The following is a 15,734-nucleotide window of genomic DNA, read 5'->3' as shown; positions in this document are numbered from 1 at the left end:
TTCACCGCTAACATTACATAACTAGCCAACATACTATCCATGGCCATACCCACCATTGAGGTCACAGAGGTCTTGACTTTTGTATTTTCTGACTAAAAGTAACTTGACTAACATAGACTTGCTCATCTGATCGCTGTCATTGCTTGTGTGCGTTTTAGTGTGTGAAAAAAATTTCAAGCATGTAGGGCAGCCCATATGGCACAGCATCTTTTCTTCTCTATTTTAATGGCACCCTAGAGGGCCCGTTATCATGTTTTCTCCACTGGATGGGGCATTCAAGAGGGCACTTTATCATGTTTTATCTACTATAGGGGCATTCAAGAGGGCACACTATCATGTTTCTGGGACGTTATTTTGAGATGGTTACTTCAAGGGAGTCCACCCCTGCCTGGAAGTCATTATCAGGCTGAATATACAAATATACTGTGTATGAAAAAGAAAATGAGTCTTGTGGCTTCTGCAATTGTAAGTGCACACCTTCAGCATAGAGTGTGTGCATGTGTTTTTTCTACCTTCTTTGACTGACCTTGGGCAATGGATAGCTCTCATCTTCATATTAATTTATCTCAGACTCTACTTGATTCCCCTGCCTCTCACTATCTAGCTCTGCTGTCTCTCGCTTCCCCTTTCCCTCCAACTCTTGCTCTCTGCCTGTCATCAAGTGCAATGTCAGTGGGATGCGCACAGATGTTTTTGTCTTTGAACCATGCAAAACATGTATTTTCTTCTCCAAAGGAAACAGGATCTAAGCTCCACACCTGAACTCTATGCATGCATTTGTTTATTCCTGTGCCGTAGGGTCACCCCTGAGAGAGGACAGTCCAGCCGGCTCACTGTACGCTCTGTCTGCCAGCAGCCCCGAGCACTCCCTCTCCTCCCTCTCTCCACCCAGCTCCCGCCATCGAATTCACAGGGAGAAAACTGACCCGAGGGAGCCCGTTGATGACCACCACACGGTAAATGCACCTGAAGTCTGTGTGCACTTGTTCTGGAATGACTAAAGAGTGAATCAGCGTGGGCCGTTCTTTTTGCTTTTGTTGTCCTTACCACATGATGCTAGTTTCTGGTATTATTGAGTTTCATGACAGAGTTCGAAATGGTGCCACAATTTTTGTTGATTTGCAGTATGTCAGGGCCCCATTTTGTGGATAAAAAATTATAATTTAGAACAATCAGACACAGGAAAACTCAGTTTCGCACAGAAATTTTAAAATTCAAGACAAGATAACCAGATGTTTCCGACCTACAAAGTGAGTTGTCATGAAACAACTACTGAGACTCCACTACCTTGAAATCAATATGTCCTTGCACCATTCAGATTTTGATTTCTTTATTGTCCATTAGATTTGCATTAAATGGAAATTTGGTTTTGGCACTTGCATAGAAAAAAACACACACCATACACAGTACACAACATATACACACAACAATACAGAACATTTATGCATCTTAAAGTATTACAGTTACCAAGTGGCGGCAATAATAAAAGTGCTAGGTGGAAAGTTCTTCCACTGATATGCAGTCATACAATTTCACCTGAGTCATTGTGAGCTTGCAGTTTAGTGAAATGTCTCTTTGTTTTGTGTCTCACTGTCCCGCCTTTGTCTATCTGTCACAGATGAGCAACCACAGCTCTGACCCAGAAGAGGAAATGTGAGGAAGGAACATGAGAAGACATAGAAGACATGGATTAAGTGCCAAACATGGAGGAAGAGAACAACAACCTCCAAGCCAACACTCATATCATCACATAACACAATACAATTATATCATTGTATCACAACAACCTGGTTCCTGTGACCATACTTTTAAGTAAAACTCAAACACTGACACAGGTGACTTAAACACACCAAGTACATGCACATCTGAATAAGAAGAATTTGGTAGGTTGGCCTGAGAGAGTGAGAGAGTAACTATAAAGGACAACTGGAAAGAACGGTAGTGAATTTAACTTTTTATAACCCCGCCTAAGGAGGCATTCTTATTGATTTTTATGAGAGGGTTTGCACCAACGCCAATATTCCAGTATTAATCCAAATACTGCAGAATGAATCCAAATGAGATACTAGGGTTCTCTGATTAAAACCTTGTGTAAGCAGCTTACCAATTAATCTTGTCCACAATAAAAGCCTTCTTCTGAAACAGGCAGCACATGCCAGCATCACAGTGTACATATAGTAATAATTCAGTTTCAGAATTTATGTGTCATGTTGCTAGAGGTCGTGCAGCGTTTCTGCTGTTTTACCAGTTTCTCCCAAGAACCAAATTATATTATCTTGTATTAGATAACATACAAACCATATACAACCAGGAATACAAATGAAGCATGGGAAATTATAAACCACGTTAACACTTAACTTAAATATAATAATATGTCAAATTTGATCTTTCAATTGGGCTCTTTGTTGACGCTCAACTCACCTTTTCTCTATATTGTATACTTCTAAGTTATCAGAATTTTGCTGGTCAAAGAAAAACACAGTAATCTTTGGGAGATGGATTTGTCAAACTGATCATTCAGGAGAAACAGGTTGTTATCTACTTGTAAGTCTCACAATGCTATACTCTCTGAAACAAATTTCTCTACTTTAAATGTGTTAGAGAAATTTTACTACTCTCTTCCATCGTGTATTTGGCACTTTTAGGACATGCAGAGGTCAGTGTGTAATATTGTGCATTATTGTAAACTTTACTGTAATTGTTGAACTGTCTGATTTTAATCTTGCTTTAGGACTTCTCATGTGTTTTTTTTAAAGACAACAATGAAGTTATTCCTATGGTGTTACATGTTTTTGTTTGCATTCTACAGATAAGCCAAGTGGAAATACTCATTGTCACGGTAGTAAAGGTATTTTCATATTGAGTATAAATACAGAACATGGGAGTGTGTTTTTTTTCCTGAGAGACAAAGATAGACACAGAGGGAAAAAGTGAAAAAGAAACAAACATTAGAAATATGTTAAGTATCAGAAAACATAAAATGTTAAAGTACTAATTCAAAACTTTACCGCTTAGTGTGCAAATAATTAAAAATGTATGAACATATAATAATAGATTCCATATCAAAAAGAAGAGAGCTGATAATTGCAGACATCATCTTGATTACCGCTAGTCAGAGAGCTAGATCACATGATCACAAGTCTCTCTTAACCCACAACATCTGGTTTTCTCCGTGGACGGGTGGTTTGACCTAAGGTCAGACGGACCCTGAGGCAGAATTGTACACATTATCATCCATACTGTGTGGTTTGTTTTGAGGGCAGCTATGTGCCTGATGTTAAAACCAACACAGCCCAGACTCAAACTGCAGCAGTTTCCACAAGTTGTCCACTTCAAACTCATGTGACACAAACATTGCAGCGAGGTCAAAACAGATCAAGAGGTACAGTACATTTTCTGCATACAGTTATTTTAAGAAAGTTTGGCAGGATTGTTCCACAATATTTGCTCCTTCCTAGTTATTGGTATCACCATTTTCTCCCTTTGGCCCTATTATATCAGTTATTAATAACGTCTTTAGCTACAATGACTTCTCAGAGATACAGCTAGTGGTGGAGATACTTTCTTGAACACGTTTTACACCTGAAACATCTCCACCAATAGCTGTGTCTCTGGAATGTCATCGTCAAATCATATCAGGGAATGTAGTTGAAATAATTAATGTTAATTGTTGAGAACTTTAGTCGCATTTTAGCATGAGGTAATTAATTACGGCCTAAATGTCAGATCATTTTTTTAATTGCTCAAAGGTTTTACTGAAAACACATCGTTGTCTTGGGAACAAAAGTGTGTACATGAGAATTAAAGAAAATTACAGCAATGCTTTCAAAGGAAAAAAAACAGAAGCCAGAAAATGTAAAAAAAACTTTATTCCTTTTACTTGAATTATTTTGTGCTCTTCTGCATGTGCCTCGGCCTCTGAACAGTCCACTTTCATCATCCATTTCCACTAAGTTCAAAGTGCTGAAAGCAAAGTGTGCACAACCAGTCTTCTGTTGACCAAAAGATAAGCATTTGAGTACTGAATGTCATGCTGAATAGGTTATTGTGCAGAACTGCAAGAAGGAAAATGTGACAAACATCGGATGCTGTTTAATAAACCATTAAATTATATTTTTTTGGTTAAAACCACTGACCCAGTATATTCATCAGCACACATGAGTGCTTTCAGGCTGCAGCAACTCAAGGATCATATTTTACCTGGAAATAAGGTAAGCACAAAATGCTTAAGAGATTATAAAACAATAGTATATTTTATTCAATAGAATAGACAATTTATTTTATGTACCGTATATTGTATTTTATAGCAAACATGAACTCTGACTGAGGAGATATCTATGAGAAATGAAAGAGGTTAGAAGAGGAGCAGTCAGCAGTCAGTCACTGCAAAATTTATTTTACCAAAAAACATTTTATTTAATCTTCAAATTGTGAATGTACATATTGTATCTAGGGTTACATTCAGATGTTTTTATTAGTTTTAACAACTACCTCTGTATCTAGTTGAGGTTTTTACATGTCCTGTTATTCAATTACCCTAAAGATTTATACATAATAACTCAAAACATACATGTGGAATTCGCTACTTGTATTTTCCGTATTTTTAATTTCAATAGATGACGGACAAACTATAAATCTGCATTGGAAAAAAGATATCAGCATTATTATCAGTGGTGCACCCGAATTTTCACAATGCATTCCCAAATAACTCCCACATATTGCTTTAAAACCTGAAGGTTCCCTCTTTAAATGGCTTACTTTTCAGTGCTGATCAAGAAAGCAGAAAGCACAGTATTGAAATTTGTGTATATATCAAAAACTCTTGTATGCCAAATTTTGACTTAGTTTTTGACAATGCCCGAAAACTGCTAGATGAATGCAGGATGGTATATGAATGTAAGATGGGGTGTAAAGTGTGAATTAATTAACAAAGACAATTAAAAACCAATGTCACTTCAAGAAAACTAGTCCTGTATGAATATTTTTTTTGCCAGTTGTCAAAAAGTATTTGTGTAATTTTTAATGTCGTGGTGTAATGTGATTTAAGCACAGACTGATAAACATCAATTAAAAGTCTTATCCTTTTGTTCTGTAGATCACAGCAATGGCAGGCCCTGCTAGTCCCCTGACCACCCATGTGCTGAACACTGCAATGGGTGTCCCTGGTGCGAACATGGCCCTCAGTCTCTATCGACAAGATCCCTCCACTAGTGCCTGGAGTTTGATAACCACTGGGTAAAAACCTGTGGAAAACAGTCATAAGCAAAATACCACTCACATTGTCCAAAATATGGTCACAGGAAAATCTAAAATATTACCACTGGTTAATGTCTATTTCCATTCATAGGTCTTAAATCCTGTTTTGTCTCAACAGGATCACTAATGCTGATGGACGGTGCCCAGGACTCATCACAACACAAATGTTTACTTCTGGGGTGTACAGATTGCATTTTGATACTGCTCAGTACTGGCAGAGTATGGGGGAGACCGGCTTCTACCCGTATGTTGAGGTGAGGAAGGGCATAAAGGGTTATGTGCCAACATGATTTTCATCTTCTGTTCTTAGGCATAATGCTGCTTTACTTACTTGTGGCCTTACCATGTTTTTGTAACAGGCTCAGGGAATTTGTACCATAATTAAACTGGGCATAGTCATATAATGCAGTTACCAATCATGATCATCAGTCTTACTTATAAGTGTTGATCTCTTTCATGTTTGGTGTTTTGTTGCAGATTGTCTTCACTATAAATGACCCAGGCCAAAAGTACCATGTCCCACTGCTCCTGAGTCGTTTCTCTTATAGTACATACAGAGGGAGCTAGAAATATCAAGTTTGATGTCTCATCACGGGCACAGGCAACACCACCAAGAACATTCCTCCCAGCACCAGCTGAACTGTTACACCTATTGACAAGACACTTCATTTCAATGATTCTTCCTTTTAAATAATGATGTGGTACTGTAATCAATATAATTTTTTGTGATTACACAAAAAAAATTCTCATATACACTGTACTGGTTAGGATACCACTGTAGTAAACGCCTATTTAAGGCATACAATGTCTTGATTAACCTACTAAATAAAGTGTTTTTTGTCAAATTTTCTTTCTTTGTTATTTTGCCAATATGCATGTGAATCCCCCTGCTAGTGTTTTTTTTCGAAACCTCAGCATTCTCTGTATTTTATACTAAATTAGATGACTAAAATTCATTAAATAAAGTATATTAAATTGCTCTCAAAAAGAAGACCCTACAGTAACCTTGTCAATTCCTGTATCACTTGAGGCCATCCCTATCCTCAACAGAACAGTTTACTATATATATTTATACAATCTGTACAGTAAGTATGGGGTCCCATTTCCGCCAGAAAAATATAAAATCTCATAATTCTACTTTTTATCTCATAATTATGCTTGTTATCTCATGTTTTTGTGCGGAATGGCCTTCCATAAGTAACCTATGTTTCTTATGTGATCCTCACTCTGCGCTCGATTGCTTCCCCCTTTTGAGTGTTGGCTCGGTGTTATCGACTTTGATTACTCTCCCCTAAACTAGGTAGGGCCTTGCCTTTGCTGAGAGTCCGGCTCACATTTTACTACGTTATCTCGTCCCCCTTTCGCTCTTCTAGGTCCACATTATAATTGATAACCATGGCAGACGACGAATTAGAGACAATTAGGCGGCAAAGAATGGCGGAACTACAGGCAAAGCACGGGGTAAGGACAAAACGTGAGCTGGGAAGCGTGTTCGCGGCCGCCTTATAAGGAGAGGCTGATTTCACTGTGCTGCTAGCTAACGTAGTGTGGCTACAGACACTACAGCTGAACTCATTTAACTAGCTAACGGGGTATTTATAACCCACATATGAGGGCCATGCTTGGTTTAAATAAACCTGTAATTAACTCAGTAGTAAGTAACATAAATCCCAGTAATAACCATCATCATCATCATCATCTCACTGGCAATGCTAGCTTTCCATCGACTAGACTGCGCACACCCCTCTGACAATGACAGCGTTAAAATCCAACAACGAGATATGTAAAATGATTTCATTTTATGAATGGCCAAATTCATAAGCAGGCAGAAGGCTGGTGAGCTTAGTTGGATTTGAGTCATTTCATAGATTATCTGTTATATTTCTGTTAAGTGAGAGGGTAAGACAGCTTCATTACCATGTGTGTTTCTTTATTATCCGCATGATACACTCAAACTCTAATATTACAAGGTAGTTCATTTCTTATATGACCATAATAGATAACGTTGTATATTTATTATATAACACAATATTGATATAGTGGCATCCTAAGTGAGAAAAATGTGAAAACCTTGCTCTCTTGGAGCAGCCTTCAATCAGTGTCAACTAACTGTTGACACTGATTGAACTGTTAACTAATTAGGAAGATATTATTGAATCAGAGATAGATTGGTATCATTGTAGATTGTACCATATAGGTGAAAGACATTGTTGTACTGAAAGGATGGAGATATATTTGAGGTAATTTATAATCAGTGTCACAACTACCTAGTTATTCCTCCAGGGAGTGCTGATGCGTTAATTTTTCATATTTAAAAGGTTTAACTCAGTATATATCTTGGTACATACTTTGTACATATCAGTGGCTAGCCTAGACATAGACACATTGGCGACATTTAAAGTATCCCTATCAAAAACGGTTTAATATCATTTGTTTTTGTTAAAAAAGACTAATGTTAGCTGATATATTGAAAACATATTGATCAAGATCAGCTTCAATAATCCAGAATTGGTAGGTCTTCATAGATTTGACCAAATTTCAGTTCTTATTTTATCTTATCTTATCTTATTTTTTAAAATCAGACTTTAAAATCAGAATATTTGTACAGCAAGTTTTTAGGGAATGTGCCAAATTCCTATGAAAACAAGGGATTTGTTTTAAGGACAACATTTTTTTAAATAAAATAAAACATTTAATGTCAGACTAAATAAATATTATATATGCATCATATAATAGAACAGTTGTCCGACATCATTCAAGGTGCAAATGTATGTGGATGAAAAGGTAAAACGAAAGAATACTGTAAATGATCCATCATGATTAAGACATAGCTTATCTATATAGACATTAGGTATAACTAATGATTTTACAGATTAGAAGTGGTTGGATGTTGGTTCACCAAAATAACGTTACTTCTACAATATAAGTAGTAAAACATGAGTCTAGATATCTTACTTGACTCCAACTGTGCTCCTTGTCTTGAACCATGCAGACCTGGTCTCAATGATTGTTGTTTTGAACATTATGTTCTAGTGAAAATGTGATTGAAACTTTGCTTAAAAACTCTATTTAATAAAATAATGAATCAGCATGGGAAAGCTAGGTTTGACAGTTATTAAAGTCATTTGTGAGGCATTACCAAAACTGGGGGATTGTTGGGCTGGTATGAAATCCTTTTCCTTGTTATACATCCCCCAGTGAGCTGAATGCAGAGATACAACCTGTGTGTGACAGTGCTGTCTAACATTTTCTTTTAGGATGCTTCAAAAAATCCGCAGCAAGGAGAGGAGGCCAAACAAAGGTAAGATGTGTTCATTAATTTAAAGCATAGTCATATAGTGAATAGGTTTTACTTAATATACAGTACGATGTCTTAAATAGTCAAATACATGGACTTTAAGTTAAATAACACATATGCCCTGAATTATATACAAACTATTGTGAGATGATTACTATTACAGAGTCTCAATATATTTAAAGGCAAAGTTTACACCTAATATAATATTAAACCTGTCTGTGTAGCTGTGTTGCCTAGCCAATGTTCTGATGGCCTGACAGTTTGATAAAAAAGAAAATTCAGTTTTCTATTAACTGGTCTCAGTCCTTGATCTAAACGGTAGTATGTTGTGCTGATGTGGTAATGTTACTTTTTTTCACAGAGAAACAGACATGAGGAACTCTATATTGGCTCAAGTTCTCGAACAGTCCGCCCGGGCCAGATGTAAGTGTGCTAAGAGATTTATTTAGCTTATTGAGAGGAATCAATTTGGAAATGAATCAAGCTCTTGATGAACCAAAAGGTATTATAAAATACTAGCCAATTGCTTGGCCTCCAGTATTGCTGCTCACAGCTTTTCATGAACTGCTGATTTAAACAAGCATTTCACCTGCCATGACATATTTACACCCACTAGCAATGCTAGAGTCGACACTTCATTTTGGCGCAAAAGCTCACAAAAACATTGACGGAGAACAAAGTGTACCCAACATGCCGTCTGGCAGTGTAACAGTTAATAGACCAATTAAGCGTGTTTTGGAAGTGTCCTACAGGATTTATCTAATAAATGTAAGGCTGTTTTTACTCAGTTTTAAGCAAAGGTCAAGCAATACTTTGAAACTATATTGTGTGTTGAATAGGTTGAGATCTACATCTTTAAATGCCACTCAAATATGAACACAAGGTAGTAAAAAAGATTTCCTTTTTCAGTGAGCAATCTTGCTTTGGTGAAGCCAGAGAAGGCCAATGCAGTTGAAAACTACCTCATTCAAATGGCTCGTTTTGGGTCTTTGGGAGGAAAGGTAAGAAAAGGACTTCTGCTCCGATGTTTGAAACACTAATGTTGAGATTATTCCACATGCCAGAAGTGTTCAAATGGATTTTTTCTTTTGTCAGATTTCGGAGTCTGGCTTGATCGAGATTCTAGAAAAAGTCAGTCAGCAAACAGATAAGAAGACAACGGTCAAAGTAAGTTAAACTGAAATGTCACCTCTGTTTGATTCATTATCAGTCACTTGTCCATGTTACATCCTTATGCTCTGTACTTGTCAGTTCAACAGGCGGAGGGTGATGGACTCTGATGATGATGAGGATGATTACTAACTTTAAATGGGAACAGTGGAAGAAGCCAAGAAATCTGGAGAGGATATGCTTCACTGAGACTCTGATACCATCTTTGACCTGTTACCTGAATCCTGGGATGCCACACAAACTTCTGTGTGTCTCTGGAAACTACATTACCAGGAGGGACGAACAAAGTGGAGTTGACATTGTGGCATGAGAATTGGGGGGGTACAATACTCACAGTGTCAAATAAGGTGCTCTTTTGTGATCTCTTTTAAATGAAATTGCTACAAATTTGCGCTGCTTGTGTCGTACCCCTGACGGCTCATGGCACTGTTTGACTCCTCTAGTATCCTCTCTGTAGTAGCTCTTCTTTTCCTTTTATTTTTACCATGTTTGACTTCTATTGTTTAATCAGAAGAAGCTAGATAAAATACAAAACACAGGTTCTGTGAATACAAAACATTGTTCTGCATTTAGGGCCAGCATCCAATTAACTTTGGATGTTGCACTTGGATATTTTCTTTTTGCTGACATGTATGTTAAAGGTTTACATAAAAAAATATTAAAAAGCCTTAAATTCAAATGTTTGTTTTTCTAGTGAACCACTTCTAAAATGTTCAGTTATGAAAAAGTGTTCAACCGTTTTGAAAAGGTTTCTATTTTGGCCCACAATGATCATGGTTGTGACTATGCTCAATGCGAGAACAGAAACACTTTGCAGTATCATTACATATGATCTTCACCACCATAGAAAAAGTGGACTTAATGTTTCTTTATAGATGATTGACTATTTCTGCTGAATCAACAAGAGTTTACAGATGGCCAAATGTATCAAACTACTTTAAAAATTAGTGTACCCTATTTATTTAAGAGGTAAAGTAAAGTGTAAAAATGCTCCATGTCTAGAGTACTGCCCTCATATTTTAAGTCTTAACAACTACATTCTCGCTTAAAAACATCTTAAAACTAAATTCCGTTACACAACAACAGCAGTATTTAGACAGTTATAACTGACAGTTGTGAGCCGTCTCCGCCACTGTCGGCTCTTGTTTGCTGGTGAAATGCATTCTGGGATACTTGGCTGTCCAAAGTCCACACAAGTCTACTCCGATGCATCCCCGATATAATGGGCGGAGCGAGGACACTTCCGGGTATCTGGACCGTACTTGGCTGGATGCGAACTTGTGTATTGGAACAGTACTTGGGCCGCGCTAGATGACGTTTCACAAGTTCACGAGGACACAAGTACAGAGAAGTTCACTGATTGAGAAACGGCCATAGTGAGATACACTGGTGTGGGATGGTCTCTCTCCTTGCCCCATTTTCGCACGACCGTGGTCAGATGATCTCTCATTGGCTCTTCCGACTGTTGACACAAAATGGAACGACTCTGATTGGTCGCGGGGTTAGCCACATGTTCAAGAACAGCCAATCGGGAGACACCGGGAGGAAACTGCTATAGTCAGCTTGTAGAGGGTTAGCTTCACTGTCACGGCTTAACACTGGAGCCACCTGGTACACTATATTTCAGAGTACACAGTTACAACTTTAGCAATACAAACGTTGCTTTACATATAGAGCTATGCCTGGGGATAGTATGGACAAGCTAAAAACAGTTACATGCACCGCTCCTGTGAATATAGCTGTCATCAAATACTGTAAGTATCTCCTCGACTCATGTTTACCCTTGTGTAGTAACTAGGTTTGTAGCTTTAAGAAAGCGAATATAACTAACGTTGATTCATGCCTTAAAGACGATGCATGTGTTTATTATATGGTAACTTGTGCATGGTGTCTCACTGAATACTGTGCATTAAAGGGGTGGATTAAGTGTCGAGCATATTCATATTGTTTCACCATGTGTCAAACTTGCTTTCTAGGGGGGAAGCGAAATGAAGAGTTAATTCTACCCATTAACTCATCGTTGAGCGTCACATTGCACCAAGACCAGGTATTTAATGAACAGTGTTGTCATCAGACTATGAATCCTGTGTCTGTGGGGAAACAGTCAGCTTTTCTCAAAGTGTTGTTGCTTCTGTCCAGAGCTGCTACATTGAACTGCTGATTTCCTGCTTTCATATAAAGACTCCATTAATACAAGTGGAGAGAGAAGCTAATTCAGTTCTGCTTCTCATAGCATGTTTATCAGTACTGGTAGTTTCAGTCGGGATGGTCAGTCATGAAATAGTTAGAGACACTTGTTCTATTTCATGCATTGGTACCTCAGTCCGGAAAAACTATGTAGTAACCTTTGTTTGGTCTTGGAATATAATGTTAACCTCTTTATTCCAGGGTCACTTTAAATGGAATGTAATGGAAACATACCAAGATAGTACAAATACACGATTCAGACTCTATATTATTAATATTGACCTTATTAATATTGACCTTTATCTTCCTCGTCTTCCTTCTTCTGTTCAGCTGAAAACTACCACAACAGTTGCAACCAGCAGTTCATTTCAGGAAGATCGAATGTGGCTAAATGGCAAAGAGGAGGACATAACCCATCCTCGACTACAGTCCTGTCTGAGAGAAAGTGAGTCCCGCCTGTTTTAGTTCTTCTTAAAAAGCACAGAGAGGACAAAAAACAGAACAAAATCAGTTAGAGAGAGTACAGGCCACCATTTTATTTTTCTGTGTTCTGTATTTAGTTCGACGACTTGCAAGGAAGAGACGTAATGAAGGGCAACCTGCTTTGGATACGATGGGTTTGTCTCACAAAGTCCACATCTGCTCTGTTAACAACTTTCCCACTGCTGCCGGGCTCGCCTCTTCAGCTGCTGGATTCGCTTGTCTAGGTTAGTGTGTGTACTACACTAATGACACTAGAGTACTCATTTTAAATGCAGGGTTTCATTTTAGGATAAAAACTATGTTTCCTCTGTGTTCCCATTCTATAATTTACCATGTCTATCTCCTATTTGACAAATTTCAATTTTACTTAGTCTCCTCTGCTCTTTCATCATTGTGTTGCAGTTTACACTCTGGCTCGGGTGTTTGGTTTGGAGGGAGAGTTGTCTGGGATTGCTCGGCAAGGCTCCGGCAGCGCATGCCGTAGTATGTATGGAGGGTTTGTCCAGTGGATCATGGGACAGAAAGACGACGGCAAGGACAGTCTGGCCCAGCAGGTGGCACCAGAGACTCATTGGCCTGAGCTCAGAGTCCTTGTATTAGTGGTAGGTCAGTTTGTGTGTGTTTCAGAGTGAGAGACTGACAGAATTATGAATTCTATGAGAGTCAGTTATGTCTTGGCACTTTTGTGCTCTATTGTGAAAGTCACATGCTATCTTTTACTTCTATAATTCAGTAAAAATTGTGCAACATGTAATGCAAGCGTCTTGACCAGTGTACACAATGAACACTTAAGTTGAAAATGGTAAAAAAAAGTTTTTCTCATGTATTTAATGCTTTTTTCAAAGGCAAGTGCTGAGAGGAAGCCAGTGGGCAGCACCTCTGGGATGCAAACCAGTGTACAAACAAGCCGTCTCTTAAAGGTCCTCACATTAACTTACATTTTCAGTGTACTAACACTACTGTCAATTTGTTGAAATTATTGTCATTTACACTGTATTTTAAGCTTACTTATTGTTATTCACAAGAGAGCCTATGTTGATCTTTCTGTGTGTGTAGCACCGAGCCGATTCTGTTGTCCCAGGCCGGATGGTAGAGATGATTGAAGCCGTGCAAAGAAAGGACTTTGCTGCATTCGCTGAACTAACCATGAAGGACAGTAACCAGTTCCATGCAACCTGCCTTGACACATACCCACCTATCTTCTACCTCAGCAGTGTGTCTCAACAGGTTATCAATTTGGTGCATCGGTATAACAGACACTACGGGGAGACAAGGGTGAGCAACTTTCTGAGAAAGAGCAGAATAATATTGATGTTCTTCTCTAGGTATAGTGTTGGACAGCTGTGTATTTACTTTAAAAAATACTTAATGCATTATTACACAACAATAAAAGAAAGAAAAATAAATGTTTACTTTGATGGATTAGGAGCTCCACTCATCTGCATAATGACATGCATTAATAAATGGAAAAATTGGTCCTTTTGAAAGCTTAAAAAAATGTAAAATGGCTTGGAATATATCAGTTATGCAGTACATTATTCATAGTTAATGGGCCAAACACATATAAATTACAAACATACTTTAAAAGTTCTTCAGATCATTTGTCTTTGGGCAGTGTCCATGTCTTTAGTAATGCACTCCATACATTATGTAGATTTGTAACCTCCTCACTTTTGCATCCGTGCTATTAAGTGAATGCTTTTTTTTTTTTTCTTTTTGTTTTGGAGAAAATTTGCCTTAGTTTATGCAGCTGAGTTTCTGAGATGGTGTAATGAAGATGTGAAACTTGTGGCGTGGTTTTCACATTCTTTATATGACGGTTACAGTCTCCTTGTTCCCCTCTAGTTGGCCTACACATTTGATGCGGGACCCAACGCTGTGATCTACACGCTACAGCAGCATGTTCCTGAGTTTGTTCAGGCAATTCAACATTTCTTCCCCCCAGAGATCAATGGAGGACAGTGAGTTGACAGATACTAGAGTTACTACATTTAGCTCTAAAAAACACCATGATATATAGTGTTTTTTGGCTTCAAATAAGCTGTTTCACACTGCCTATCAAGGTGTGTTTGCTTCAGTCTCTTTGAAATGAGCCATTGAATGTTTCTTCCTTCTCTGCAGGTTTGTAAAGGGTCTTCCAGTTAATCATGTGGCTCTTTCTGAGGAGCTGAAACAGGCTATTGGTCTAGAGCCCTTGCCAAAGGGAATAAGCTACGTTATTAGTACCAAGGTAACACATACACACAGATGTAATCACTCCGTAGTTCAGTTGTTTTATCAGTTTATTTTATCAACAACATCTCACACTCAATGTTATCTGTTTTGGTTGTATATGTCTTGGTGTGTCTATCTTAAGGCTGCACAATAAACAGTTGATGTATTGGATATATCAATTGTCAGATTGCGTGACACGTATGAGGTTTCTGTCCACATTTCCTTTGTACGTGCTCTTACGTAAAATATTGTGTTGCACCTCTTCAGTTGAAAATTGTGGCACATATTGTGATATACAGTAGTTCCTCTGCTTCACTGCTGACCTTTACACAAGTTTAGACTTATTAGAAAAAGCCTATGAAGTACCTTTTTACATGTTAACAAAAATAAACTTATTGAAGATGAATTATTTTGTATATTGATCTTTTCATGTTTTGTGTTCCAGGTTGGACCAGGCCCTTGTGTTGTGGAGGATCCCGCTCAGCATCTACTCGGCTCTGATGGGTTGCCTAAGAAAACGGCGTGATGCTCTGAAGCCAAAATGGACACAAGTTCCACTCGGCAATAATAAAGCCAACTCAGCAGTGATAAAATTTTGCATTTGTCATACGTTTATAGGTTTTTACAGATCACACCTTCTTTACCATTGTGAATGCTAATATGTCTTCCTTAATAATCAAACAGTACTGGTGTGCCTCTTCCTATCTCTTAACTGGTCATTTCTCAGTATCTACAGGTGGATACTGTTTTAGAGGGGTTTGACTCACTGGTTTAGTCATAGACATGATCATGTGCTCAACTTTGAGGCATTAAATAAATGGACACACTGTCATTGCTCAAGGGTACTGCCTGTGTGCTCTTAAGAAGCACAGTAAACCATGAATGCTGTTCAGTACTGAAGCTGACCTTGTGCTCTCTGTCCTATCTGAGCACATGCTTGTGACTACGATATTTTTAAATTTATGTCTCTTTGATTATGTTTTCATTTTCATCTTGTGAAAATCTAATTTCAGACCTACATTACACACTAGTCAATTGTATTTTTAAATAAAATATATTTTAGTCAATATAGCTGTTTCTTGTTTTGTCTTTTGTCATTTCCAAAATCAAGCATTAGTAAGATTTG

At 37.9% G+C, this 15,734-nt stretch overlaps 4 protein-coding genes across 4 annotated transcripts in view; all 4 read left to right on the top strand.

The window, feature by feature from the left end:
* The window catches only part of si:dkey-234i14.2 (heterogeneous nuclear ribonucleoprotein C), a 38,539-nt gene extending 35,675 nt beyond the window's left edge, over nucleotides 1-2,864 (top strand). The window contains exons 6-7 of the mRNA XM_054613334.1: nucleotides 799-956; nucleotides 1,619-2,864. Of these exons, the coding sequence (XP_054469309.1) occupies nucleotides 799-956; nucleotides 1,619-1,657 (197 nt within the window). The 3' untranslated portion in view covers nucleotides 1,658-2,864. The remainder of the gene's footprint in view (nucleotides 1-798; nucleotides 957-1,618) is intronic.
* A 1,162-nt stretch (nucleotides 2,865-4,026) lies between these two features.
* Nucleotides 4,027-6,163, top strand: LOC129103080 (5-hydroxyisourate hydrolase-like). The gene is made up of 4 exons (XM_054613347.1): nucleotides 4,027-4,211; nucleotides 5,096-5,235; nucleotides 5,375-5,510; nucleotides 5,734-6,163. Exons 1-4 carry the CDS (start codon nucleotides 4,086-4,088, stop codon nucleotides 5,821-5,823), a joined length of 492 nt encoding a protein of 163 aa, XP_054469322.1. The 5' UTR covers nucleotides 4,027-4,085; the 3' UTR covers nucleotides 5,824-6,163.
* Nucleotides 6,164-6,512: 349 nt separating this feature from the next.
* pdcd5 (programmed cell death 5) lies at nucleotides 6,513-10,403 on the top strand. The gene is made up of 6 exons (XM_054616825.1): nucleotides 6,513-6,717; nucleotides 8,514-8,557; nucleotides 8,916-8,977; nucleotides 9,464-9,555; nucleotides 9,650-9,721; nucleotides 9,806-10,403. The coding sequence occupies exons 1-6, from the start codon at nucleotides 6,652-6,654 to the stop codon at nucleotides 9,854-9,856; spliced, it is 387 nt and encodes a 128-aa protein (XP_054472800.1). The 5' UTR covers nucleotides 6,513-6,651; the 3' UTR covers nucleotides 9,857-10,403.
* An 853-nt stretch (nucleotides 10,404-11,256) lies between these two features.
* On the top strand, nucleotides 11,257-15,669 carry mvda (mevalonate (diphospho) decarboxylase a). The gene is made up of 10 exons (XM_054615397.1): nucleotides 11,257-11,478; nucleotides 11,701-11,771; nucleotides 12,242-12,356; nucleotides 12,472-12,618; nucleotides 12,797-12,996; nucleotides 13,240-13,314; nucleotides 13,451-13,669; nucleotides 14,240-14,355; nucleotides 14,516-14,624; nucleotides 15,054-15,669. Exons 1-10 carry the CDS (start codon nucleotides 11,403-11,405, stop codon nucleotides 15,132-15,134), a joined length of 1,209 nt encoding a protein of 402 aa, XP_054471372.1. The 5' UTR covers nucleotides 11,257-11,402; the 3' UTR covers nucleotides 15,135-15,669.
* The last annotated feature ends 65 nt before the right edge of the window (nucleotides 15,670-15,734 follow it).

The sequence above is a fragment of the Anoplopoma fimbria genome, chromosome 2 (genome assembly GCF_027596085.1).
Source record: "Anoplopoma fimbria isolate UVic2021 breed Golden Eagle Sablefish chromosome 2, Afim_UVic_2022, whole genome shotgun sequence".
NCBI lineage: Eukaryota > Metazoa > Chordata > Actinopteri > Perciformes > Anoplopomatidae > Anoplopoma > Anoplopoma fimbria.
This window is presented reverse-complemented; position numbering and strand designations above follow the sequence as displayed.

Excerpts from the sequence above, each read along its gene's own strand:
- LOC129103080 (XM_054613347.1), top strand. The coding sequence starts at position 4,086 with ATGCTGTTTAATAAACCATTAAATTATATTTTTTTGGTTAAAACCACT. Across the intron at positions 5,236-5,374 it reads TGGAGTTTGATAACCACTGG|GATCACTAATGCTGATGGAC; the intron begins GTAAAAACCTGT and ends TTGTCTCAACAG. Across the intron at positions 5,511-5,733 it reads GCTTCTACCCGTATGTTGAG|ATTGTCTTCACTATAAATGA; the intron begins GTGAGGAAGGGC and ends GTTTTGTTGCAG.
- mvda (XM_054615397.1), top strand. The coding sequence starts at position 11,403 with ATGCCTGGGGATAGTATGGACAAGCTAAAAACAGTTACATGCACCGCT. Across the intron at positions 14,356-14,515 it reads CCAGAGATCAATGGAGGACA|GTTTGTAAAGGGTCTTCCAG; the intron begins GTGAGTTGACAG and ends CCTTCTCTGCAG. Across the intron at positions 14,625-15,053 it reads GCTACGTTATTAGTACCAAG|GTTGGACCAGGCCCTTGTGT; the intron begins GTAACACATACA and ends TTTGTGTTCCAG.
- pdcd5 (XM_054616825.1), top strand. The coding sequence starts at position 6,652 with ATGGCAGACGACGAATTAGAGACAATTAGGCGGCAAAGAATGGCGGAA. Across the intron at positions 8,558-8,915 it reads GGAGAGGAGGCCAAACAAAG|AGAAACAGACATGAGGAACT; the intron begins GTAAGATGTGTT and ends TTTTTTTCACAG. Across the intron at positions 9,722-9,805 it reads ATAAGAAGACAACGGTCAAA|TTCAACAGGCGGAGGGTGAT; the intron begins GTAAGTTAAACT and ends TGTACTTGTCAG.